A 27,408-nucleotide genomic window follows, 5' to 3' on the forward strand; every position below is an offset into this window, starting at 1 on the left:
TCAGCTTTCCCCTTTGAAACATTGTACAGTCGCCACTCAGGCTCGAGCTTTATCGTCCTTTCAGGTCAAGTTTCTAAAAGGGCCGTTCCACCACTGTTGGTGTTGATGTTGTATCTAATCAGACTTAACGTTTATTTTTCATTTTTGATAATATGTTGATTATTATCTCCATTAATCAATTACTTGTTTGGTCTGTAAAGTGTTAGAAAAGGGTGAAAAATGTCTGGTTTTGTCCACAACCCATAGATATTCAGTTTACTGTCACAGAGGAGGAAAGAAACCAGAAATTATTCACATCTAAAAGCTGCAATCAGATAATTCAGACTTTTCTTTCTTAAAAATAATGACTCAAACTGATTATCAATCATCTATGTAGTTGGTGATTAATTTTATAGTTGACTTATAACTAAGATGGCCAATGTCACAGCTCAGCCGAGGAAGATGGACGGTATTAATGTTTACATCCACGTTAACATCCTGCACTCTCACGACCACGAGTCGATGCACGCTTCCTTCTGCGTGGTGACGTGGTTGTTGCTCACAACAATCTGTGGATTATCTTGAGTTACTGGGTCATGATTTCTGGAAAGAGCCATCGCTGTTGAGCTTTTCAAATTCATGTGTTTGGGTGAACTGTCCCTTTAAAAGTAGTTTTCTTTGTGTGTTTATGTGTGAGCAGAAGGTGGAGCGATGACAGGAAACGAGGGCGGAGACACGTGAGGAAAAAACTACTTTTTAAAACTACAAAAGAAGAGAAAGTGATCGTGATATTGTCGGTTCAGTCCTGTTGGCAGTAAACACAACCTGCTGGGTTTGAAATGGTGAGCTGAGACACCGGCGGGTGACATCACACCCCCTTCAGCCAGTGTTATTTACAGTTTATGATGACATGTGTCATGTGAGTGCTCTGTTACCTGCTGGTTGGATTTGCCTGTGAGCTGCAGGCTCAGATACGGGTCGTCCAGCAGAGAATTGAACAAGGCATCCTGGAAAAACATTAAAATAAGTCTTGGTTACTCATCGTGACACTGAAATAGAAACTTCTTTCTCTCCTTTGTTTTTTTTTTTTTTTGGTTTGTCTGCAGGTGAACACGTAACGTATGCGGACTGCTTCACTGACTACGCCTGCAGTGCACATACAGCGCAGGGCTGTGAGTCGCAGGCACAACAACACAGTGAGCTAAAGTTTTTGGGATTGTGTCTTCAGTACCGAGCACAGCGCTGTGAAACTTTAACTTCACCAGGATTGTGTAATATGGTTCAGTGAACATCTACAGACCACAGTAAGGTGAGGTGAAGTTACTATGCAACCACCAGCTGTAAGTTAAATGTCCACAAGATGATCAAGACCCCAAAGTTAAAGCCAGCTAAAGTCTCCTCCCATATACAGCTAGCTCAGGCTGTTTACACCATGATGGCTTTTGCATAAAACAGTAAACTTTTGTTGCGTTTTGGCTTTTCATCCACAGGACAACGGCACTTTTGAGGCCTGGAAATGCAAACTTGTGAAATCCAGCTCCAGAGAAGAAGACGAAGATGAAGAAGGAGGAAAAGGAAAAGAAGCAGAGGAGGAAGAAGAAGATATAGAGAGGAATAAAACTGGAAAGTCTGGTGTAAATGAGGTCATCTAATTAAATATGCGCTCTTTTGCATTAATGTCCAGAACAGAGATCTGACCTAAAATAAAAACCTGAATGTGTATTTTTGACATTTTCTTCCCACTACGGTCTGAAGACGAACAATCAGTCTAATCTCTGTGTTTAAAGTGTGTAATCAGATAATCCCAGAGGACGCTACATTGGACCCAGGATGCCTCCTGGTGTCACCGTCTCTCTGTCACAATGACTTCTACTCAGCAAACATCCAGAAATAGCATCAGGTGCTTTTCCTCCTTTATCTCACCTCAGCATTACATCACACAGGGAACATGACACCTCTGGTCCTGAGAGATGAGGTCAGACACCAGCTAACTCTCATATCTGTGCCTGTTATTCGTTGTAGTTCTTCTGTAATCTTAAATATGAATGAAAACATCTTATTTTGTTGTTATTTTGACGGCAGCTGTGAAATTTAGCCAAAGAGAACGTAGTCATGCGACTAAGTGGTACCTTCAAAGACATGGTGGAGTAAGTACTGGTCTAAACGTGTGACATCCACCACATCATGAACACTTTTGGAAATGATCCTGTTCAGACCTGCTGTCAACATCCATCCTGAGTGGTCCGATCTCAGGTGGACGGCTCTAAGTACATAAAATGATTTCATCCTTCAGCTCTTCTAGACTTTCCAAATTTTACTGGACTGAGGGGGTGTGACGCTCAAAAAAAAAGGAGGAGGAGAAAAAGAAGAACATGGAGAAGAAGGAGGAGAGGAGCAGGAGCAGGAGCAGGATCAGGAGGAGGAGGAGGAGGAGAAGGAGAAGAAGAAGAAGAAGAACATGGAGAAGAAGGAGGAGAGGAGAAGAAGAAGAAGAAGAAGAAGAAGGAGACAAAAAGGAGGAGAAGGAGGAGGAGTAGAAGAAGAAGGAGGAGGAGGAGACAAGAAGGAGGAGAAGAAGGAGGAGAGGAGGAGGAGTAGAAGAAGGAGTAGAAGAAGAATGTGAAGAAGAAAGTGAAGAAGAAGGTGAAGAAGAAGAAGTAGAAAAAGAAGAACAAGACTATGAGCAGGAGAAGAAGAACACAGAAGAAGGAGGAGAGGAATAAGAAGAAGAAGGAGTAGAAGAATGAGTAGTAGAAGAAGAAGAAGACTAGGAGCAGGAGAAGAAGAAGAACATAAGAAGGACAAGAGGAAGAAGAAGAAGAAGAAGACTAGGAGCAGGAGATGAAGAAGAACACAGAGAAGAAGGAGGAGAGGAAGAAGAAGGAGAAGAAGAAGGAGCAGGAGAAGAAGAAGAACACAGAAGAAGGACGAGAGGAGGAAGACAACTATTAGGAGGAGAAGAAGAAGAACTGATGCTATAGCAGTAGCTCCTCACGGGACACTGGTTGTTCAAAACCACAGTGTTTTCAGCCACAGATCCATCCATCATGACAATGTACCTCAAGCAATAGCTACCAGCTAGCTCTGAAATTTAAAGTCAATTTTTATCTATATAGCTCTGAATCACAAACGCCATTTCCTCCGGGGGCCTTACAGTCGTCCTCCTGAGGAAAAGATGGAAGAAACCTCAGAAAGAGCGAGGGATCATTCTCTCCATCCCTCCGTTTGCTGCGGATATTATATATATATATATATCTGCCGAGGATGAATCATCTTGATCTTTCCTACAACGTCTCTATCAGGACCAAACTTACATCACTTAAAAAATCAAAATCTAATAATCTAATAAGTCAAAGAATAAATAAATCATCAGTATGTCGTCTGTCACAGCATGACAGTGTTGGACAGACACCGTCATGCTGTGGCTGTAATACACACTACAGCCTGTAGGGGACAGTAGCAGGACTTGAGAGGTTGCCATTGTTTCAGTGCAGCTGGGATGTTTCTGACAGTGTTTACAGTTGTACTCACGTTGTAGAGGTCGGTGGCCAGGTTGTGGCTGATCTGTTGGAGCTGAGGCAGCTGCTGCTCTGCTTCCTGTTTGACGTGACACTGAGAGGACGTGGAGCTCTGGACGCACTGATCCATCGGCCTCTCGTTCTTTATCAGCTGCTGTGTGTTCGCCGTGTTCACCTGCTGCCCCATCGACCTCTGCTGCTGCACAGAAACACACCATCATCACCGTGTAATCTGAACCGCACAGGTGAGTGTTCGTATTGTATGTTGTCTTTATCTAATCCGTGTAATCTACTAATCTGGACAATCTCATCTCCTCCAATTTGACCCAGCGGCCTACCGTTCCAAAGTGCTGCATGTGCTGGTTGTGTGTGTTGCGGAGGTTCTGCAGGTGGAGCTGCTGCATGGACTGCTGCTGCTGCATGGACTGCGACTGCTGCTGCTGCATGGACTGCTGCTGCTGCTGCTGCTGCTGCTGCATGGACTGCTGCTGCTGCTGCTGCTGCTGCTGCTGCTGAGTGTTCGGCCGCGGCTGCTGGAGGCGGTGCAGCTGTTGGTGGTGGTGCTGGCCCATCTGAGAAGGCTGCTGGCCGGGCTGGGAGCCCTGCAGACCGGGGAGAGGCTGGTGGGAGCCTGGCTGGTGCTGGTGGGACTGGCTGAGTGGATACGGAGGAAGCCTCTGGTCCAGAGGCAGTTTGCTGGTGTCCAGAGGGACGCCCTGTGGGGAGGTCGGGTGAGGTCGGATGTTAGAGCCATTTCTCAGATATATAATAATGTTGTGTTAGCACTAGATAGCAACTAGAAACAAGTTTTAATGTCTTCTGGATGCAGTTAGATGTGGTTTATGACACATGTTCATCACATGTGGGCGAGACATACATGGACATAGACACGGACATGGACATTATAAGTATTAACGTATTTGGTCACGTATCAGATTTCTGTGTGTGGTGTGTGAAGAGGTGCAGCTGTTACCTGTGTGATGGAGGACAGGGTGGGGGAGATGGTGGGGGAGAACTGCTTGGAGTGATGCCTCCGTGACTCCCCTCCCATGGGCAGGATGAGCGGGGAGAGCTGAGCTCGTCTCCGCGGCGACGTGCTGAGCGACGGCTGGCCCTGCCCGCTGAGCAGCGGCGAGTAGGAGGAGGAGCAGGAGCTGGAGCCGCCCACTCCGCTGCTGTAGCTGGGGTTACTGCTGGACACCGACTGGAGGGAGGAGTTACTGAGGGAGGAGTGCAGCGATTGGCTGCTGAGGGAGGACGGCAGGGAGGGGGAGGAGCTGAGGGACGACTGCAGCGAGGGGTTGCTGAGCGACGAGTGCAGGGAGGCGGAGCTCAAGGAGTTGGAGAAGGAGTGGCTGCTGAGCGATGACTGGATGTTGGGGTTGCTTAGTGATGACTGCAGGGAGGGGTTACTGAGCGTGCTCTGTAGAGATGCCAGGAGACCTGAGGAGGCGAAACACAACACTATGAACACAAACGTACTCGAAACATCCACAGAGACCCTTGACAGGAAGGTCTCAAGGGTCAAGAGATCCAGAGCAGGGAAACGACAACAGCTTCACACTAAAATAAAACGTAAAGATGTGAACAAGAATTATTTCTATCAAGTTTCTTAAATCATGCCGTCGTTTCTTGGAGAAGAAACAGTGATGAGTACATTTAATCAAAAGCACATTTACTCAAGAGCTCCAGTACAATTTTGAGGTACTTCTATATTGCTTTGAGTATTTTCATTTTCTGCTACTTTATACTTTCACTCCGCTACTTTTTGGAGGTAAATATTGTACTTTTAACTCCAGTGCATTTATTTAGCAACTTTAGCTCTGGTTAATTTTGCAGATCACATGCTGCATCAGAGCCATAGTCACACATTTTTACATTGATTTGTTCTATCAGCAGTTGAAAAGAAATGCTGAATATTTGATCTGATAATCAGTCAGGTCAATAGTGCCAGAGTATACAATATATACGTACATGTAAATATATTCATAATGTACTTTTATTTGCTCCGCTGATACTTAAGTTCATTTAATGTCAGATTCTTTAGCACTTAAGTACAATCGGTATGGATGACTTTCACTTTTACAAAAGTAATATGTTAACATGATATTGTTATTGTTATTTAAATATGATGCTGCACACCTCAACCACGATTCACGATTCATTTTAATGTAAAAATAAACCTGTGATTTGTTCTCAGCAGCAGCTCAGTGACAAAATCACCTGTTCAACAATAACAGGTTCACTAAAGTCATCCATTAGCCACCTTTAATCATGCTACACGGCAATTACCGTGACTACACTGTAAAATACTGTATCCCTGGAGAAAAGCAAATACAGCCATATCATAAAAAAACACACACAAATAAAGTACATTATCTTCACATGGATCACTGGACTGAGTGAAGCGCTCTACAGGAGTCTTTTCTTTCTGTGTCTTCAGTTTAAAATATCCCGTCTGTTGAGGGAATCAGCTCCTCCCAGGTGATCTCTGCAGGTGTAAACATCAGCTCTGTCCCCAAACACACACTCCCACGTTCACTCACTTCACCTCTTTTTGCAAGCTGCCTTACCTTATGTTACCCCTCTCTCTCCCCCCTCCCTCCCTCCCTCCACTACGTCTTTTTATAAACACTCAGTAGGTCAGCTTCGTCCACAATCTGCATTTCATTGCTACTTTCTGACCTGGTTCAGGACTCGAACCAGGAAATAGACACAGGACCAAACAACTTCATGTTGACCGTGTCTGCCATCTGTGTCACTAGCAACACTTGAACAAACTGAAGATCGACTCCGTATGTTTTAATACAAAAATGTGAGACAATGACTTGATTCTGTTCATTAAAAACACTGAAAACAGGTCCACATCTTCTGCGCTTAGGGATGCATTTATCACCTGTATCTACAGTGATTGATTGTGGTGCCATTTTGACTACGATCCTCCTTATTTCTGTTATTGCTGTCGTGGGCAGGGGAAAACTAAATGACTGAATCAATAAATAACCATGGAAACACTGTGTTTACCTGAACAAAGTGTGTCAGGGTATCACCAAAGTCACGAGGACAGTGTGGGTGCTGCTCACGTCTCACATCTGGGGTGAATTTTGGGTAAGTGTGTTGCTACAGATGATGCAACAGGATCACTAAAAGTCTGACTGAACTTCAATGACAGTCTTGTGTCATACAGCCGAGTGCAATATTCAGCTTGCAGGAGCTGCATCATTTCATCATCATTTTTATATTTTTCTCAGTAAAAATGAAAAGCAAAACTCACCATTCCCATGTTTTTCCACATCGTTCAGCTCTATGTCAAAGTGTAAATTCTACCATACATGAAAAGTTAGAAAGGCACTTCACGTCAACGTGGCCAATAACTGCTCCGGACCAGACTGTAAACTCGTGGACTCATGGTAAGGTTTTAGTTTTGTCATGTTAGACCACCAGTTTACTTCTGACGCTGTGTGGCTGTTGATAAAAGTGTTTGAAGAACCAAAACTGAAATTTTAAACTGAATTCACACATTCCTCAGAACTGTGAAAATGTGACAGCATGTCTGTTTCTGGTCTAACAAACCTGTGAAGACGACACAATGATCCAGACTCAGGTTTGGAGAGGCTGCAGCCCGACATCGAGCTGACAGCAGCTTCCTGTCTGTGGTCGTTACAGTCACCTCGCAAACGGTAAAACACATTTTCCGACTCCCTTTCTCTCTCTGAGGCTCTAAATTTAGAGCGCTGCCCCGTCGTACATCCCCCTTCGTTTCATCTCAGTCGATGTCACCCACAGACTTCCTCTACTAACCTTCACATGAGTCACTCAGCTGAGACTTTGATCCAGAAAGATTTAAGTCAACTGAGCAGGCGGCCGGCTCTGTGTCTTGCCCAAGGACACTTCAGCAGGATCTACATGAACTTCAAGGATAACCCTCATTACAGCTTATTTTTGTAGTTTTGTTTTATCATTTATCAGGTTTTCCCAAGATGAGACCTTTTTGAGAGCATTATTGTTAAAGACCAGATACGAGTAGTAATGAACCAGAACTGTCCTGTAAGACCAGTTACAGAGAACTCCGCCGCAGAAGAAATAAGAATCTGGTTTTCACAAAAACAAAAAATATTAATTAAAGCAGCCTTGGACATCAAAAATGTTCCTTTCATCTGCTGCAGCCTGTACGTACCTTGTGTGTGGTGGAAGCTGCCGTTGCCTCCCTGTGCATTGGCGGCGTTGATTCCCAGCTGAGTGAGGGTGGAGGCCAGGTTCCCCGTGCTGCTGCCCCCGCTCAGAGAGGAGGATCCCGGGTAGCCTGGCTCGTCCTGGTCGAGCGGTGTGGGCAGTGGGGAGGGGAAGTGGAGACTCGAGAGGTCGGGCAGCGAGCCGCCAGTGTTGAGGGCCGATGGGACGCCGTGAGCCGGCGTGGACGGCTGCTCCGGGGACGTAAAGATACTGAGAAAACAGAGGAGGGTCAGATACATTTAGTTTCAGCATCAATATCAGAGTGAGCAGTCAAACAGGATTCATTGCTCTAAACATTAATATCTGACAGCGGCGCTCCAAAAACACTTTTGTCTTCATATTAAACTTCTGTTTCACTTTCTGCGCCTCAAAGTATTCTCTGTACTCGGATTGTCTTTGGTTAACGGCTGAAGGGAACATCTGGTATTTGACGCTGTTTGGTTTTCTGGTGGCTTTCGAGTTAAAGAAGGGGAACACAAAAGCAACAGAAGGAACAGGGGAACCGATTACAGCCTGAAGGGCATTAAAAGTAAAAGAAGACCGTCTTTGACACGACTCTGGAATCAAATTTCAGGCCAGACCACAGAAATGTCCAAAGGTGGTTACAATATGATGCAGTGTGTGTGTGTGTGTGTGTGTGTGTGTGTGTGTGTGAGATGTGTGTGTTTTTAGTGGCATAAGACTCACTTGATACCGGGGACTTCACAGGACTTGGGTCGGGACGACAACAGAGGCAACTGGAGAGAGAGAAAAGAAAATATGAAAAAATCTACATGAGTTTGTTCCAACAAACATCAGTGTGAAGAATACAGCTGAAATGTGGTTTTATAACTGACAAAGGTCCCGTTACTCTTTTTTTAATTTTAGAAGATAGTAAATTTAGAAATGAAGGTAAAAGATAACATTTGATGAACATACACAGGTATTATATTTAGATTTTTTCATTTTTAGGGTAGAAGGTTAAACTAAAGTTTTAACACCTGCTTAAAAAATTCAATGACTTATGGAAAACTGTTCGGCAGAAGCTGTTTAAAAATGCTTTCTGAAACCTGAACCATTCACAACGAGTGGTTTCCCCGGGTCAGGGTCACACAGTGGACCCAGTTTAAGAAAATAAAGAGTATTAAATAGTAGTGAAATATACAAAATATCATGCGTTTAAGGAGTTAAATGTAAAAACCAGTGCATAATACAATAAAAATACAAATGAGCTAAGCACAAGGGTAAACTAAAAATGAACTAAAACCGGAAAAAGCAGCGTTGGCAGTGACGCTGAAAGTAAAATTGGCAGCGAGTAAAAAAGCAGTAATATCGTGTCTCTGATGTGAAAACACAGAATTAAAGAAATAAAATAAAACTTTGCTGAGGAATTATAAAACAGGAAAATACAACAAGAATGAAATATTTGTTTCATGTCTTCTTTACCTTCTTGGTGTCCCAGGGTTTGAGCAGTTTCCCTTCATCCAACACGTTCTCTTCAATCGGGGGAACAGGGTACGGAAACACTGAGGGACAAAACAAGTCAAGTTACTCTGTGTTACATCACATACATATAAGCTCAAATATGTTTCACAACGTTTCAGAGATTGTAAAATAATAATAATATTCAGAAATCATTCTAAATGTTTGAGGGGTCGTGGTAGTGACAGTGGGAACGATGTTCGACATCTACTGAGATCAAACGTCTCTGCAGCGCATGATTCTGCTTCACAAAAACAATTTGACAGCTTCACTTTTACACGCACGCAAATAATGGTACAGTCACGTGTTTTTATACAAATTATAGTTCCCTGTAAATTCTAGAAAAGGTGATGAGTGGGTTCGCTTTGGTTCCCAGTATGTCTTTTTGTGTTGATTTGTGAAAAAAGTGTCAAAATGAGCAAGAGGGGAAATGATCTCATGTTGCAGATCAAAGGTTTGCAAGTTGCAAGTTTGGTGAAATGAGCTCCAGGGACCTTTGTTGTACGCCAAATAAAATGTAGTGCACATATTCATATTGCTTTTAACTTCAGTGTGTGTGTGTGTGTGTGTGTGCGCATGTTTAACTTCAACGTCACACACAACGTAGGTCGTTTTCTGCTTTGAATTTCAGTCAGATGTAGAGATGTAGTCAGATTCTCCTGGAGGAGAGGACGTGTGGACTGTTGCACCTCTGATCACTGATGTATACTTTGTGCACACACTTTATTAATTATTTTATTTTTTATTTATTTACATTTTCTCTACAACATTAAAAATCTTTCTACACATCACAGACTTGAATATCTCAGGCAGAGGTTGCTCACAGGTTTATGAGGGGTGAGACAACCAGAGGGCTGTTATTTCTGAACATAATATCAGAAGCTCAAGATGTTTATTTCAATTTATCCGCAACATGTTCTTTAAAAATTCAGGGTTCAAAAAAGATACCGTCAAAAATGTTCAGGTGATTCTGTTGAGCTTCAGTTCTGACAATGTGACAAAGTGAAACTGCCCTGACACAGATGTTTGTGTGTGTGTGTGAATGTGTTTGTTTATAACTCACTTCTTCTGCCCTCTCCATCACTCTGACCTGCAGGATCACACAGACACAGACAGTCAGAGTCAGAGTCAGAGTCAGAGTCAGAGTCAGAGACAGAGACAGAGACAGAGACAGACAGAGAGTCAGACACAACAGGTTTGTCTGAGTTGGCTTCAGTTTATATTCAGAACATCCTGGTTCTGCTGGCAGCCTGAGGAAAACCTGTTTAGACTGAGATCTTTATCCTGAGGAAACGTTTGAGCCGGTCAGTCCGGCCAGAAAAGTCAGTTTAACAATGAACAGGTCGCCACATCACATCCAAAACCAAGAGAAAAAAACAAAAAAAAAACGGATCACTGAGGGGCCCTCGCCTGACAGAGACCATTTTCACTTCACGTCATTGTGGTTTAACAAGGTCACATATGAGTCAGCTCGAGGCAAATGAGCCGTTCCTTCATCCGATTGGATGAACGAGGCACATGCTGGCTTTTTATTGGTCTTTGCTTCTGATTTTCAAACTACAAAAACATGGCAGCTGTCCTGGAAAAGTTGCGACATTTCTCTTAAACTATTCACCAAATTTGGTTTCTAAATTTAAAGAAATTAGGACTGAGTCTGTTCAAATCGATCTTTATTTAAAAAACAGTCACTCTTCAAGCAGGACCCGTCACCTGTCGCCCTGGTAACCCAGAAAATGGAGGGGAGACTCGTTCTGGCTGTGCCTGTCCATCCTGAACTTTATCAGATGGAAACTCTCGTAACAGAGACAGAAGAGTCGGGAAACGGCTTTAAGTCCTCATTTTCACACTGACGAGACACAAATTTCTCTTTATTCAAAGGCTGATTACTGCTTCCAGCTTTTAAAACTGGAAATGCTGGATGATGCTCATTGGTCCAGCCAGACAACATATTAAGACAAAGTGTCAAGACAAAGTACTCTCAATAATCGCACAACTCCTCAGAGCCATACAGTCAAGAATTAGGGAATCATTTTTAATCCCTTTATTTCCTCTGAGCTGCAGGATGTTACCAAATCTGCCCATTTCAATCGACATAAATTAACCAAGAAAGATTCATTTCATACAATTAAGTTGCTGAAATCCTTTCACATGCTTTTGGGACATCCGGACTTGATTAATTGACTGTGATGCACTTTTATGTGGTCTGTGTATGACGACATACAGTTTTCATTCAGTCCAAAACACAGCATCCAAATTACTGAATGGATCAAAGAAACTAGATCACATTACGTCTTATTATATTACATACTCCATTATACATCCTTTATGCTCTCTTCATGCTGGTTATTTCACTGTTCCTAGAATTAACTAAACATTTTTAGGGTTAAATCTTTGCTCATAAACTCCCCTTCTTTGGAATAAACTCACACTGCAAGTTTGGGCGTTTTTCATATCTCTATAAACTAAAAATGAAGTCGCGCGAAGGTATCAGTGTGGACTAACGAGTCCTTCTAGCTGTTAAAATTACACAACTCAAGATTCATTTCCTGGACTGTTTCTCTTGCTTGTTTGTTTTATTGTGACTCGGTTGTGAGTGTTGTTGTTTATGAGTGCTGCCTCACCGGTGCGTCTGCTGCTCTGGGGGGTGAGGGTGTGTCCTCCTGTGGTGAAGGGGTCTCCTGTGGGAGGGTTCATTACGCTGGTGTGGAGGGCCGAGTCGGAGTTGGTCCTGAGGGGTGAGAGACACACCGTTATGGGAGGTAGGGAGAGAGAAAAGAGCGGTCGAAGAAGCTGAATGTCAGGTGAGTCTTCATTCTCCAACACGGTGTGATATTGGTGTAAAACACAACCTCACAACAGACAATACGTACTGGATTGAGGTCAAGACACTCTGAAGCAATTTATTATTTTCTAATCTAACAATTAGTCTGTAAAAAAAAACAAAAAACTGAAAGACTCTTCGTTTCCTGTCATAAATAATAAAGAAAAGCAGCAAATCTTCACATTTAAGAAGCTGGAACTGGACAATGTTTGACATTTTTGCTTGAAAAAAATTCTAAAACCAAAGAAAATCAGTTGACAAAATAGTTGGCATTTTATTTTCTTTCGATTGAATAATCGATTAATCAATAATTGTTGCAGCTCCAAACTTATATTCACATTTTTAAATACAGCAACAGTACAAAGCATTTCACACACTTCAGACTCCAGAAAAGTACAAACTCCAAAAAAATGTTAAAGTAACAGAAGATCAAGCGACTGAAAACAGCTGTTCCTGGTTGGAGATAACTGGAGATAACCTGAGTTTACTCTCAGTGTTTTCTAGTCGTAACAGATGTCTTTAGTGCTCAGCTCAGGTAATGCAGATAAGACACTGGACCAACAGAGGCTAATGGAGAGAGCTTGTGAATGATGAAAGTAAAAAGGAGAGACATGGAAGGATAAAAACAGAAAAGGAAGGAAGAGAAAAAGTCAGAGGATTTGTGATGGTTCAAAAATCCATAAAGCTTCAAACTCAGAATCAGGTCAGCAAAAAAAAGAAAGTAAAGTTTGACACATTTGCATTTTCACCCACAGTATTTAAAGACGAGCTTCCACTCGAGGTAGGAGCTGGAAGATGTCCAGCTGAAGGAAGAAAGGAAGGAAATAAAGGGAGGAAGAGGAAGAAGAGGATGAGGACGATTCACCTGTTGAGTGCAGTGGTGGGAAGACGAAACAACTGGCTTTTATCCCCGGGGAAGTTTCCGGACCAATTCCTTTTCATGATCGACAAGAACAAAAAGTTATTTTCCTCCACCGAGCAAGAACATCGAAAAAAAGGAGGGGGAAAAAAAATTAGGAAAAAGAAGATCTCGAAAAGCAAACTCAAGCGAAGGAAAGAGGAAGATGGAGGCAGCGAGCGAGGGACAGAGGGAGGCTGGCGTGTCGCCTAACACGGCAGACAAAGTTTCTTTGAGTAAGTGTCTGATGAAAGACGATCAATATCTGCTCCTCTTTGTGTCAGTTTATGATAGTATGCAACATCATGACTGTCCAAAACAAAACTAACAATCTTATTGGTCTCAAGTGTATTATTATAATATGATTCAGTGTTCAACAGGGATCATTACTGGGTCCTCTCCTGTTCTGTGTATATCCTGCCCTTGGGTCACATTTTCAAAAAACAACATAATGTACCATTGCTACGCTGATGACACACAAATATATCTTCCTGTAGCAGCCAATGATTCCTCCAGCTGGTTAAACCAGTCATGTTCGTCAGAAGTCCATCACTGTGAATGCTTACAAGACTGAAATGTTGCTTGTTGGTGCAGACAGATTCAGCTCACTCTTTACAAATGTTTCCATGAACACTTTTCTCAGACCCATCCAGTCTCTTTCATTCAAACCACACATGAAGCATATAACACAAACTGCCTTCTTCTACTTCTGTAAAATAGTCCCAAAACGCCCCAATTTATCAAAATCAGATGCCGATATCCTCGTAGAGTCCTTCATAACCTCTAGAATATTTTACTGTCGTGCACTTTTCTTTGGTCTGCCTAAAACACCAACAAAACATCTCCAATTGATCCAAATCATGGCAGCCAGTCCTCACACAACACTGACACTTTCAAAATCCTCCTCCTAACCAATAAAGCCTCAAATGGACTGGCTCCCTCACATACCTCCAGCCTTACGCTCCATCACGTCCTTTCTCTTCCCTTAATGGTGGATATTTAACTGTTCCCTGATTCAAATAAAACCTCTTTTGGTGGTAGAGCCGTCGCCCACAGAGCTCCAATTCTCTGAAATAACCCACGACTACACATCCTGGAGGCAAGCTCCGTTAACATTTAAAATCCAGACTGAAAACACGTCCATCTTCTGTTCATCATGAGCTTTACTGACTTCACCAGCTGGGAACTCAAATCACTGACTGTTCTCATCATCAGTCCTGTTATGGATTCACTGTATGTTCCTCGTTTTTAAATTACTGCCTCAACCATGTTGTCTCGTTAACACCATCACCTGTGCTTATGAATGTGTGTGTGTTTTTTCATGTCATTTTATGTAGTTTCTTATCATGTTATAATGTGTTTTGCTGTTTTACTTGTAGAGTGTACAGAGACTCTCTAGGTGATGTGCACTTTACAGAAACTGAAGTTGAGGTTGAACCACAAAAAAGAGAGAACTTCATTTACTGAAGCGAATCAGTGATTAACCTATAAATTAATCAATTTTTGTTTATTCTATAAAAAACAGTCAAAAAATTCCACAAAGTCTAATTTGATGTCTTTAAATGTTGCGTTCTGTCTGATCACGGTCCAAAACCCGAAGATATTCAGTCAATTGTGAGATAAAAGATAAAAAATTCTTCACAGTGCAGAAGTCACAGCTGTCGCTGGAGTCTAGTGAGATTTTCACCTTATGATAACCATCTCAGAAAATATCATGGCATCACAGCACACAAATATCATTATTATTCCTATTTTCAGTTAAAATAACCCATAAAGGAATGAAAACAAAATGCTTATATGGCAGAATTCAATAATGCAGATAAGTAAATGTACAAGGTATAATAACCATCAGTTTTCATACCACAGATTGTGCATGTGCACCTTGAAAACAGTAATCTGCTGCAACCCTATTCGAGCGTGCTCGTAGCAGAGATGGAAGAACTGATCTCCACAACACAGAACGAATTGAACCTGATTTAACTGTTATTAAAAGGACAGAAGTCTCACTGTGCTGTAAGCAGTGACGCAGCTGAAAATAACTTCTCCTGCACGGGTCACATTTAGCAAATCAATGTGTAAAAACAGTTTGAGAAGCCTTCATAATCTTAATTAGCTCTACTGTAAATCCCCGTAGTGGGACCTTTGTTGACTCCCAGCACAAAGAGCTTCAGCCTTTTATTTGACAGGCTGTTGTAATAATTCCCTTTGTTTTATGACGATATCTGATCAAATCTTTATTCGTTTTAATTCTTCTTTAATTTGCTGTTAATGCTCAACACATCCTCAATGTTTACCAGATGTATTGGTCAATGTAAGAAAGTGTTGAGAGATGCAACTAATCAAACCATCACAAGCTTTAACTTGCACATTTCCAGAAACCCAATGAAAAACACACTCAGCAGGCATCAGACTGATAGTGAAAGTGAAAATTTTGAAAATGACAAGATTCTTCGTTCTGGTAAAAAATGACTTCCTGTTATTAATTTGATTACTGTAAACATCCAGCAACAACTATTTAAATGATTACATGTTGCCAAGTTTACTTAGTTACTTACTTGCTTGGTGTCTCTGTGATGTTCAGGACAAATTTCAACTCAATCCAGTGAAAAATAAGTGATTGGTGAGGTTCAGAATAAACATACAGAGAATCACTGAAGTGCTGAAATTTAGCTCGGAGGGCCAAACTTCAGAAATTCATAACTTAAAAAGTATTTGGAGAACATCTGTTGGATTTTGCAAGGTCCCATTAATTTAATAGAAGTTTAAACAGGGAGTTGGAATATAAATACAGTATTATAAAATAATATGGAGTAACTCCAGACTTCTATCCTTTAGCTGGCATGAGCACCACAGAAGAACACAGGCTGCTCAGCTGCAGCTACAAGAACTGGACTCAAGTTTTGTTTTGACCAAAACCTCCAACCTGGCAGGACGAGCGGTGACCAGATTTCTGTTGAATAAACACTCTCCTTCTGGCTTTTTGTCTACAAACTCTGCGTCTCCTGAAAGTAGGCAGTTTGAGCCTAAACGAGCCAAAACATGACAAATAATTGAGTTTCTCCTCTCAGGCGGCTGAAGACAAAGCGCAGGTGGGATCAGTCTGGAACAACTACGACTGTTTCACAAGAAAACTTCATGTTTAGAAAGACTCCAATCGCTGGAGGAGTTTGAACCTAAACAGTCTTTTCTTGTCAGACTTCAGGACGGGGCTGGAGGTCATTTGCCAGTCTAATGCGCAGTTGTGTGTGTGAGTGTTTCAGTGTGTGCTGTGATGTGCAGTGGACCTTCTGTGACTGTGGACCGAGGCCAGTCTCTCTCTGAAGGGTAATTGTTGTCTTGTTAGAAGAGAACCAGAAAGAACGCAGGCAGGCGGGCAAAATTAAACGACCGGAAAGCTGCAGAAAACAGAAGAAAAGGCCAAAAAGAATAGAAAAAAAAAGCAGATTCCCAGAAGAAGGAAGGGCTAAGAGAAAGAACTGAGAGCTCTTCAAAACCGACTCAGTTGGAGAGACGCCGGCTAAAATCAACTCTGTTTCCTGTTAGTTGTCTAGAGGTTAGTGTTAGTGCTGCAGAGGGAAATGAACCGAAGCGGCAGCCTCAGTCGGATCCATGTAAACCTTTGTGAAGCTTCAGTGTCACCTCGTGTGATTATAATTTTCAGTCAGAGGCCAGAGAGTGAGAGCAGCCCTGAGGTGGGGGTTCAATGGTTTGCTCAAGGACGCTTCAGCAGGAGGGGGAGGGGGGATGAACTAAAGGCTGCACCTCATCTCTAAAGTCCTTCCTTTTTTCTCTCTCTCTGCAACTTCTAATTTTTGATACTTCTTTCTAAAAAGAGAAAAAAGCCGCCTCCAAAAATGTCATTTCAGTCATTACCTCCTCCCTCCATGCTGATGTAAAGTCAGGGGAAGTCTCGTGGTCCACAGAACATTTCTGGAGCTTCACAGTAAAACAGCGTTGCAGCATTCTGCTAAACAACTGAAGCAGCTGGAGACTTGATTTAAAACAGGAATAAATAAATAAATAAATAAATAAAATGGCTCCAACCAGCTCGTCCCAAGATCCCAAATTGGTTTGAATAGATGGTATTTACACCAATTTTTAAGTTGAAATCTTCACTGTAGCTGCTAAACCTCGTCTGAAGTGGGTGCTCACGCACGACAGCGTGCCGAGGGTAACCCAAACCCCGAACCCACCGAACAAGCTGGTTTTTGTTGCTGTTGTTTTTGACGTCTTACAACAAGTCCCCTGATACTTCAGGTGCATGAGGGTGAGACTGATCTGTAGACATTTAAAATGATTTCTTTAATTGATTTTAGAGGACCTGCAGATACCACTGAAATGATTTTGTCATCGTTTTTTCACACTTCTGTCCTGTACTTATAAATCCCTGTTTTTAGTTTTGTGTCACTTTCACCTCCTGAACCATCTGAGGTGTGACGAAGCTTCAGAAAGATTTCAGAGCAGTGGAAGCAGAGAAGACTCAACAAGATGCTTCAGAAATAACAAACAGCCATCTCCGCTGACAGCCACGTCTCCATGGAGACAGACAGACAGACAGACAGACAGACAGGGAGGAGGGGGGAGACAGTACCTTCTCCAGCTGGGGTCAGGAGGCGGGGACAGATAGGCGGAGTTATATGGCGAGCTGTCCACCTGAGGAGACGACTGGTTAAGGAAACAACATGAACTACAGATGATCTTCTGCACTTTGTTTCTATTACTTTCATTATGATTCAAACTTCCTATTTTTTTATTTTTACACATTTTCACTTTCTTCACTGAATTCTAGTGAAAAATCCGAGAACTTCTCTGTCCGGCCATCAGATGACAAACTTATAAAAAGGAAAAAACTTAAACCACCCTGACCGAGAACAGTTTTCAGCACTGACTGCACAGTTTCACACTCAGCTCCACACATTCACACTTTCTACTCAACAGACTGGGTGTTTGATGCACAAGGATGATTTCAGGCTTTCACTTCCTTTATATGTTGACTTTGCATAGACGCATGCATGAAGACCACTGATGTCTGTGAGTCACACTCGCAGAGCCTCCTGAACCCCTTTTCCACGGCAGGACCTTATAACCTGATATTCAGTGAGGCTTTGAGACAGGGTTCTCACATGCATTTCCACAGCATTTTGGCGATAGAGCTAGGTTTAAAGAATCTTATTTCCAATTCAAGTCTTCTTGGTGTCATTTATGTGCACTTGAAGGCACCTTATAAACTTAAATCTATACTCGGTTGGACATAATGGTTGTTTAAAACAAGATAGTTTCTCTTTTATGTATTTTTTTTACAGTTAGATTTTCTTGAATATTTACAGTGTACAAAAAACAACAGCAAAAAGAAACAACAACATCAGGTCAGTCCAACAAAATCAATACCAGGCACTATGACACCCACCACTTCCAGGTGGGAAACATTTTGTGTCCTAGTCTGTGGACAGGAGATCTCTACACAGCGCTCCACAACTTGTATGTCTGTTTCCATATTAATTAAGGATTACAGTAGGGAGGCAAACGACACTTTGAATAGTGAGGGTGAGGAGGGAAGAGCCACCAACCACCACTTTATTTAAACAGATAATTTTTCCATTTTTTTCTATCGTGCAATGAAAACGAGACCGTTTCTATTTTTTCCTTATTTTAATTTGCTCACAGAAGAGGCCAGATAAGCGTCAAACTAAAACTATGAATGGCCTTCCAGCTAGATTTTACACAGCGGTCCAATTCATGCCAAGACCACAAAAATCTGATAATTAGACAGGACCCATCTCACAATGTCAGCTGACCCACAAAATTCAATTGCGTCAGCACAAACCAGCTGACAGGAAGTAAACCTGGACTAAAAAGCTTCCAGCTCATCAAACAGCTTCACAGCTGCAGCATTGTGATCATTTATCCATCTTTTGACTTGGACTCAGCTCCCTCTGAATGTCTGACGTTCGTTTTGAAGGTTAGTTGTCCTGCTCCACACAGATGCAGCAGTTAAATGTTGGTTTTTGTGGTTGTGTTTGTTGGAGTTGTTCAATCACACACGGCTCCCAACCCCTGAAAAGTACACTGGTATCACCTGGTGTGCAGAGCTCAAATTTTGTTTCAGGCAGTCTTTCCTCAAAATGTGTTGGGAACATGTATTTCTAGGCAGCAGAGAAAGAAGCGCACACTCAAAATGTATCTGTAAGTAAAGTAGAGCCCGACCGACATATCGACTGGCTGATACTGGCCTGTAACAGAAACATCGATGTCTGTGTTTATGTTTGTCAATAAGCACCAATATTAATAATTACATTTTTTTTTTAGAGATCATAGTGCAGATTAAGGAGCTTGAGGTAATCTTTAATTATTACACTCTCCATGAAGTTATTATTTTAGCGCACAGGAATCAGGACAAAACTCCTGCACGCTGTGCATCTCACTTGCAATCAGCAATGAGTTTTAATTACAATGTTTTGGTACAAGGACCTTCATCAGGTTATCGTCTAAAATGTTGATATCAAAGCTAAGTTCTCTACAACTGCAGGTTCACAGGTCTTTGACTAACCGCTAATAATTTGACAGCTTCAGAAAACTGACTGAAAAACAACTTAAAGAAAAAGAAATCAACAGAAACAACAACTTTCAATTTCAGTTCCTTAAATGCATGAAAACCCTTCCACTCAGTGATAAACATCACTGACTGGGCTGCTGCCTCCTCACTATCATTTTAAAACAGGAAATAAGTCGAGTCAAGATCGATGTTCAGCCTGCAGAGGATCTTTTGAATAAAAGCGAGCTGTGTCGCTGCCGTGACCTAAAAGCTGATAACTGACGAGATGACATAAAGCAAACCTCACGTGAGATCACATCATATTTCTGCATGAAGCTTCACAGCAGTGAATTGTTCGACAGTCGGGGAATTCACAGATTGAAGCACAACTTACACTCAAGCTGTTGAGCTGTTAAAGCTCCCAGTTGTTTGAGGTGGAAATCTATTTCCAATCAAAGTGTATTGATCTTAAATAAAGGATCTGTTTAATGCTACTCAATAGTTTTCTTCTTCTCTACAAACTCACGCACAGACTCAAACCAACAGTGAATGCATTGTGTGCATCGCAGCCTGATTTATCTTCTTCCTCTGTGAGCTCCAGTAAAAACACATCAATGAGCCACACTGTTGTTCCTTCACACCATGAACACACACACTATTTTGACTCAATCCCACACACACAAATACTCACTGGAGCACCAAATGTGGATTAATCCGCCGCTGGAAATAGTCCCAGACAAACGCACTAAAACTACAGTGAGCAACTGTTTTAGGAAATAACTGATAACTGATAATATTTGTGAGGTGTCAGAAGGAACCAGTGGGCAACAAACAGGAAGTCAGTCAGTCCTGACAGACGGACTATCATGTTGTTTGTTTGGGTCTTTTTGTGAGATTTCTTGGCAAAAATAAAAACATAACTTAAACTTTAGTCTCATCCTTTAACAGCCTGTAGATTTAAACTTGAAGGATACTTGTCGGTTGCGGTAAGGTCGGACCGGCGAGATGAAACGGCGGTCCCTCTGGACTCGCTCCACCAGACCGTGATGCCTTGTAGACCGGTTGGACTCCAGAGTGGATGGAAAGGAGCCCTAAAAGAGAGAGGAGAGAGGAACAGAGGCCGAAGGTTTATTATGTACATTTATTAAACAAATCCAAAACAGGAAACAGCAACACCAAAAAAGAGAAATTCAATTAACAACTTTCTTATCCTTTCAAGAAATACCTCCTGTTGGTTACATAACAAGCTTTTTACTGTGGCTGACTTTTATTCAAGTTTTCAAAATAATGACATGGTTTGTTTAAGGTGTTTTCACAAACTGGTATAATTGGTAACTATTTGAATTCTTGGGTGTTCAGAGAAGTAATAAAACAGAACTGCTGCTGGTGGAGTTTATGTTTCGTCCTTTACAGCAGCTCTTATTTCAGACGTGAGCTGCAGAGTGGACGTCACACCAGGTTTAATTTTGAGTGTTACGGCCTTCTCATCGACCGGAGAGCTGTTTTTACTGAATGTCCCTTTTTCGGTTGAAATTCGGCAGAAACAGTCCATCGATCAGGACCTCCAATTTCTACTTGTTCTTGTTTTTACAAGGTTGCTTCACAAACTAATGTGAAAACCTGGAAGAAACGTGATTTACATCAAAACTAGAGCTGCAACAATTCACTGATTAGTTGTCAATTGTTAAATGACTCGCCAACTATTAAAATAATCGATTAAGTGGTTTGAGTAACTTCTTTTAAAGTCAAAATTCTCTGATTCCTTAAATGTTTCTGACACATTATAAACCAAACAGCCAAACAATTAATCTAGAAAATAATTAACAGGTTAACCAACAATGAATATAATCATTAGTTGCAGCCCTAGTTGTAGCCTTCAACTTCCCAAATTCCTCCGAATTCCCAGTGAAGCCAAGAACCATAAGCATCACAAGCATCACGCTACCTGCAGCCAAATTAATTTAGTCGTGGTCTGACCGCAGAGACGGGGGTAGGAGGAGGAGGAGGAGGAGGAAGAGGACGGCTACAAATCAAGGGTGAGATTCAGCAGAGGAGCAGAAGGGAAACACGATGATATTGATGAAAAACTTCCATTAACTGAATGAGTTTGACTCGGCAGAGCTGATGGGAAACACTGATGACTCAGAGGTGAGGAGCTGAAGGCTGCAGGTTGTGGTGACACAGCAGAAAGTGTCCTGAAACGCTACAGGAGCTCCACATGTTCAAATCACGCTCACAGCAACTGCTTCTGTCCTCTGAAAGCATCTTTAGAGTGAGTTAGGTTAATCTACATTTTACCAACAGGTTCGTCTCAGCATAAAAATAAAAAAAGGCAGATTTTGGTTCAGTGGTAGGTTTAAAGAAACAAATCAAAAGACGGAGAAATTAAATTTGATAAAATGTTCGTGCCGATTAAAACCACACAAACTCCACTGACTTTTAAGGCCTAATATAAATAAAAACTGAAATAACACATTTTACAATTTCTTAAGGACCTGCAGACGCCCTGATGGTGGAAGCAGTAGCAGTAAAATCAGGGCAGGTGAAGTCTCGTAGTCCACAAAACATTTCTGGAGCTTCACAGTAAAACAGCGTTGCAGCATTATGCTAAACAATTGAAGCAGCTGGGGACTTGTTTTAAAACGGAAAAACATCCAAAAAAAACATATGACAACATAATCCAAGTCTCCAGAAGCCCCGAGTTCATAAAGTGATCTGAGAAGATGTTAGTCACACCCTCGACAGGGGTGTGACTAACGGTACAAGAATGCTGAAACGCTGTTTTTGCTGTCGATCTCCAGAAATGTTTTGTGGACTACCAAACTTCACCTGACTTTCCATCAGCATGGAGGAGGAGATGATGAGTGGATTTACATTATTGGGCGAACTTTAAATCATAATTCCTTTAATTAAAAGAAATGCAGAACAAGAGATGATGGCAGTGACATCAGAAGCGAGAGCACGGTGGTCGTCAGTCACCTGGAAGTCCTGAGGGTTCCTGCCGATCTGGTTGACGTTGGGCAGCGAGCCGCTGTAGTACGGACCCTGACTCCTCGCAAGACGGAGCTTCTGGGCCTGAAGCTGAAAAAGGACAAAGAGAAGAAGAAACACGTTATCAATCAGCACGTGACCAGGATGAACAACAGAATCTGAGGTGTACACGATATTGTTACTGTGTGACGCACGACTACTAATCCCTGACCACCGTAACAGTGTGATTTAAAAGGCTCCTCATCAGAGAGCACAGTTAAGTGGCGTGTCCCCTCAGAGTTGCCGTAGGGCGAGAGTTGTTGTTGTTTGTCATATGTGGGGAGAAGAAATTAAAAGAAGCATATTGCTGCTCAGTGCACTAACATAATGTCTCCATGTCCCGTGGCAGCAGTGTTTCTTTCCCCGTGGGCCGCCGTTTCTCTCAGTCATGCCATTTTTATACACAGTTTTCTTAGCTTAGCTTTCTTGGCTAGTCGGCCAACGTTGTTTTATGCATATGAGGCTGAACGAAGCTAAGGTACGGACATGTGGGGCGGAGAAGAGGGCACTTTTAAACTTGGCACAGGGATGTATGTCGATGGTAACGGGAGGTAGTTTGAGTTAGTTAATGAGTTAATATGCAGCTGCTGCCTTACAACAACACAGAGGGGACACGCTGCCTCAAAGTCCATCACGATGTTTCACTGTAGACATCGTCAAATGCCCATTTGACAGACGTCGCTCGACCCTGCTAGACAGGTTGTCTCCTTTTCACTGTAAAGTCCATTCTCAGTGTTTGTGCAATCGAGGCTTCAAGATCCCGCATCACACTTGTGTTTGCTGAATACTGGACCAGGATTGGCTTTCAAACTAGTTGTGATGTCATAAATCACGCTCATAGGCATGATTTACAATTTAAAAAATTACAACTTGAGCAATGAAAACAACCTTTTAGTGTCAAACTCTGCACAGACATCGTTCCACACAGTGAGGATCAAATATTCAACAGGAGGAACAAGGAGACAAACACAGGTAAGACTGGACTTTAACATCCTGAAGACCTCAAACAAACAAACATCTAAATCCGGAGAACAAGATTTGTAGGTCAGCACATCTCTGCAGCCCTTCAGCACTTTATCTTGATTGAGACACTGCTGGTATCAGTCAGAGCTCGGCCCACCGACTCCAACTGGTGCAGAACGCTGTCTCAGACACACGAACACATTACTTCCTACTGTGTAAGCCGACTCTCACTGGCGGTCCGTTTAATTCCCTATTGATTTTAACATTTTATTGACCACTTTTAAAGTGTTAAATGGCCGAGCTCCAAGTTATATAAAGGATTTATTGGATTCCTACGGGCCCAGGCGTTCTGCATCAGTGGATGCAGCTTTACTGGTTGGATCCCAGCTTGTGACTGAAGGTGACTGAGTCTTGGCTGTTCGAGCTCCAGACTGTGAAACACTCACAGACGATCACAGACTACATCATCGTTTCAATCCCTTCTTAAAACTTTCCTTCACAGAAACATGTCTATGAATATTCAATACTTTGCTGGACTTTATCTTCCAGCTCTTTACACGTTACACTTCTAACTTCATTTCGTTCCTGTGTTCGACCCTTCTGATGTTTTTGTTTTTCATCTCATTTGTTTCACAAATGAAGTTTTTTATTATTTGCTTTTTAACGCGAACACACACTGCTATCAGCCGACAACATAGTCACAGACTTGCCAACATATATTACGACTCTGTGATAAACTGGAACCAGCTGTATCGACGGATCACTCAGGCACCCCAAACACTTCCTGTCTTGGTTTTACTTTACATGAGAGAGGACACCAAAACCTGATGGTCTCTAAACACTGCGTCCACTGGAAGGCGAGTTGTCCTGACCTCACTGTTTGGCCTGCCTCGTCCTTGACAGAAAAAAAATCCCAGCATGCACCTCTGTCACCTCTGGCATAGCTGCATGTAAAATGATTCTTTGGCAATCATTCACTTTTCTCAGTCTCAGCTGTTAGATCAGCAGCTTCAGTTCACAAGTCACCAACATCAGAACAGCTGACAGGGCTCAAGACCGCGACCGCTTCTGAAGACGGTGCGACCGAAGCCGAAGTCGAGCCCCTTCTAGTGGAGCCCACGGGGCCGTATTTTAGAAAAACTTTGTACAGTAGTGAATGGAGAGAGAGAGAACTAACATATAAACAAAGTAAAACAGTATAGGAAGGATCAGTAGATTGGTTAAACTGGAAAAACGATGTGTTGCGCCGCTGGTTGGTTTAGGCGACGTCAGTCGGGAGCAACAGTGCTACGAGTGTAAAAAAGTTAGTCTGGAGTCCTGATGGACGAAATAAAACATGAGAGAAAATGTTGAGGTTTGCAAACCTATAAATATAAGTATATCTTTACAGCACGTGGACACACACACACAGACACACACACATACATACACACACAGACACACACACACACACACACACACAGAGGCCCTGGCCCAGTTTCTTGGAAAGTGAGATGAACTCATTTAATCTCCACTCTCTCCTGTCCTTGTCCTCTTTCTCTTTATGTCCTTGGATCTTTGCAAAACACTTAACACTGTTAAAAGCACTGGCGAGCATTACTAAACCTTTACCCACTCAATAAATTCTGATTAACAGCTTTGTGTCGCAGCCGTTTCAGTGCCAATGTTAATGTAGCACCTATCATAACAGCCTCAGTGAGGCTGAGTCGAAAAATGCTGCAGTGGACTAATTATTGTCCAGAGAGGAGAGTTGTTCTGGTGGATGAGTGATGAGCTTCAGACGGAGACAGGTTGAGGTTTTAATCATTCTCTCGCTGTACAGTTACTCTGCAGAAGTCACAAAGTGCCGACTCAGAGCTTCGATGTGACAGAGGACGGTGACAAATCACAGGAGCCGAGTCATTTACCGAACAGCTCTGTCATCGTCGTCACTAACGGCTGCTCTCGTTCACACTGTAATGAACAACATTTAACAGCTGATGGAGTTTAAAGGAGCCGTGCACCCAAAAATGAAATAAAAATGTATTCGTTATCTACTCGGGTGAAGTTTCGTAGTCCACAAAACATTTCTGGGGCTTCACAACAAAACAGCTGGAGACTTAAAGTGGCTCCATGCAGCTCATCTGATGTAATCCACGTCTCCAGATCAGATCCTAAAAAAACCCCATGATTTACACCCTTTTTACAGCCGAAATCTTGCACCCTGTCTGATGTGGATCCATGAGCTCGTGTACGGTTTAAATAACGTCTATTTAAAATTGGTTTGGGATCTCGGGGCTTCTGAAGACTTGGATTACAACAGACAAGCTGTATGGAGCCACTTTATGTTTATTATCTGGCTGTTTTTCCCCAGATACTTCAGTTGTTTAGCAGAATGCTGCAACGCTGTTTTACTGTGAAGCTCCAGAAATGTTCTGTGGACTACGAGACTTCAGCTGACTTTCCATCAGCATGGAGGGAGAGTTTACATTTACATTTTGGGTGAACTGTTTCTTTAAAGGAGAAAGAACGTACTAGTTTTATTTTCACTACTCACTCATAATCTAATTAAAGATGTTTAACAAAGATCTGTACTTGTTCGAGTGATACTTGAAGAAGCTTTAGACAAACTGACACAGAGGAAAGACGGTTCAATCAACTTCTAAGAATATCTTATCTGAAAAACAGAAAACAAGACTTCTCATGACTCAGACAAACGCTCAGCTCAGGGTCAACATGAACAATAACCACTGTTTGCAGGCTGGACGGCACCTGTAATACAGCAACACAACACTTACAAAGTGACAAACAGCAAATGACGGATTATTCCTGCACAAACGACCAGCAGCAGCCTCTGAATGTCTGGACCAGTTTAGAGATATTAACGATATGAGACTAAAATTAAAAACTGTAAATGCAGATTTACTACTCATCAGTCTTTCACATCACGGTTGTGGTCCATTTCCACATGTACATTTTGTGAGTTTATTTTGTTGACTTATCATCAGACTATCACCTCTGAGTTACAGGGTGGTATCAGGAGACAGGATGGGCGGGGGCTAGCTGGTTAGCATGCTAACTCCAGTAGACATCGCTGCAACACAGAACAGAGACGTGTTTGACAGAACGTTAAACTTTTTGTGACAATGTTGATGAGCCACACTGTTCACAAAACACTATCCTGCACTTCATACACTATCCCTGCTAATACTCGTGCTGCTTATCCACGCTAATATCGATGCAATCGCTAATCCATGCTGGTGATGTTTGTTTGACGTCACGCCCCGATTCTCTGCCTGAGAAAGAACGTTGACCAGTAAAGAAAAAACTGACCAGAGGAGGGCTTTAGATGTTTAAAACTAAAAGTCTGGACATGTCTAATAAAAATAAAGCTTTCACAGACACAAATTAAATCTTGGTTAACCAAACCAGTGAAGCCTCAGAAAGTCCCTGTTTCTCCCGGAGGCTCAAGAAGTTTGTATTCTGCCCCGTAGCTCCAATTATCGCGGCTCTGTGACGAGGAAACAGTCTTTTTATTCACCGATTCTACGAGTTTAAGAATATTCAAGTCATCTGAAAACTTCACTAAGAAAAATGTTTAAAACCACTGAAAGCTTGCACATCAGCGAAAGCTTTTCAGATCTGACATCATATTTTATATGTTTTATCACCCTTTAAAATTTCATAATAAAATATCACAATTTTTGTTATTGCGGTTGTAGTTTACGGAGCTGTTAGGCTGCTGATCAAGTAATTCTAGAGGACGTACGTAAATTTACATTTTATTATATTCATAGATGTTATTACATTACAGACACACTGACGCTGAGTTGTTAACAGTCGTGGAAGGTAACTAAGGACATTTACTCAAGTACTTAACTATTATTTTGTGTGAACTTTATAACACTAACACACCACATATCAGTCGAAATATCAAATTAATACCTTAAGTTACTGGTTACCTCATAGATTCAAATGAACTCATGCATTATTA

General features: G+C 42.0%; 1 protein-coding gene across 4 annotated transcripts in view; it reads right to left on the reverse strand.

The window, feature by feature from the left end:
• LOC311260322 (CREB-regulated transcription coactivator 2) overlaps positions 1-27,408 on the reverse strand; it is a 44,500-nt gene that overhangs the window by 10,989 nt on the left and 6,103 nt on the right. Inside the window, exons 2-14 of one of the 4 annotated variants that reach the window (XM_084358017.1) lie at positions 22,422-22,523; positions 20,417-20,533; positions 17,502-17,563; positions 12,878-12,946; positions 11,813-11,919; positions 10,255-10,281; positions 9,156-9,235; positions 8,418-8,467; positions 7,675-7,940; positions 4,471-4,940; positions 3,836-4,213; positions 3,511-3,690; positions 915-986 (exon numbers count right to left, since the gene is read on the reverse strand). In XM_084358017.1, coding sequence (XP_084214143.1) covers positions 915-986; positions 3,511-3,690; positions 3,836-4,213; positions 4,471-4,940; positions 7,675-7,940; positions 8,418-8,467; positions 9,156-9,235; positions 10,255-10,281; positions 11,813-11,919; positions 12,878-12,946; positions 17,502-17,563; positions 20,417-20,533; positions 22,422-22,523 — 1,980 coding nt within the window. Of the gene's footprint in view, positions 1-914; positions 987-3,510; positions 3,697-3,835; positions 4,214-4,470; positions 4,941-7,674; positions 7,941-8,417; positions 8,468-9,155; positions 9,236-10,254; positions 10,282-11,812; positions 11,920-12,877; positions 12,947-17,501; positions 17,564-20,416; positions 20,534-22,421; positions 22,524-27,408 lie in introns of all 4 variants that reach the window. The other 3 variants (XM_084358016.1, XM_084358015.1, XM_084358018.1) reach the window with 3 other exon arrangements.

Source organism: Pagrus pagrus (genome assembly GCF_965226575.1).
Source record: "Pagrus pagrus genome assembly, chromosome: 7".
Classification (NCBI taxonomy): domain Eukaryota; kingdom Metazoa; phylum Chordata; class Actinopteri; order Spariformes; family Sparidae; genus Pagrus; species Pagrus pagrus.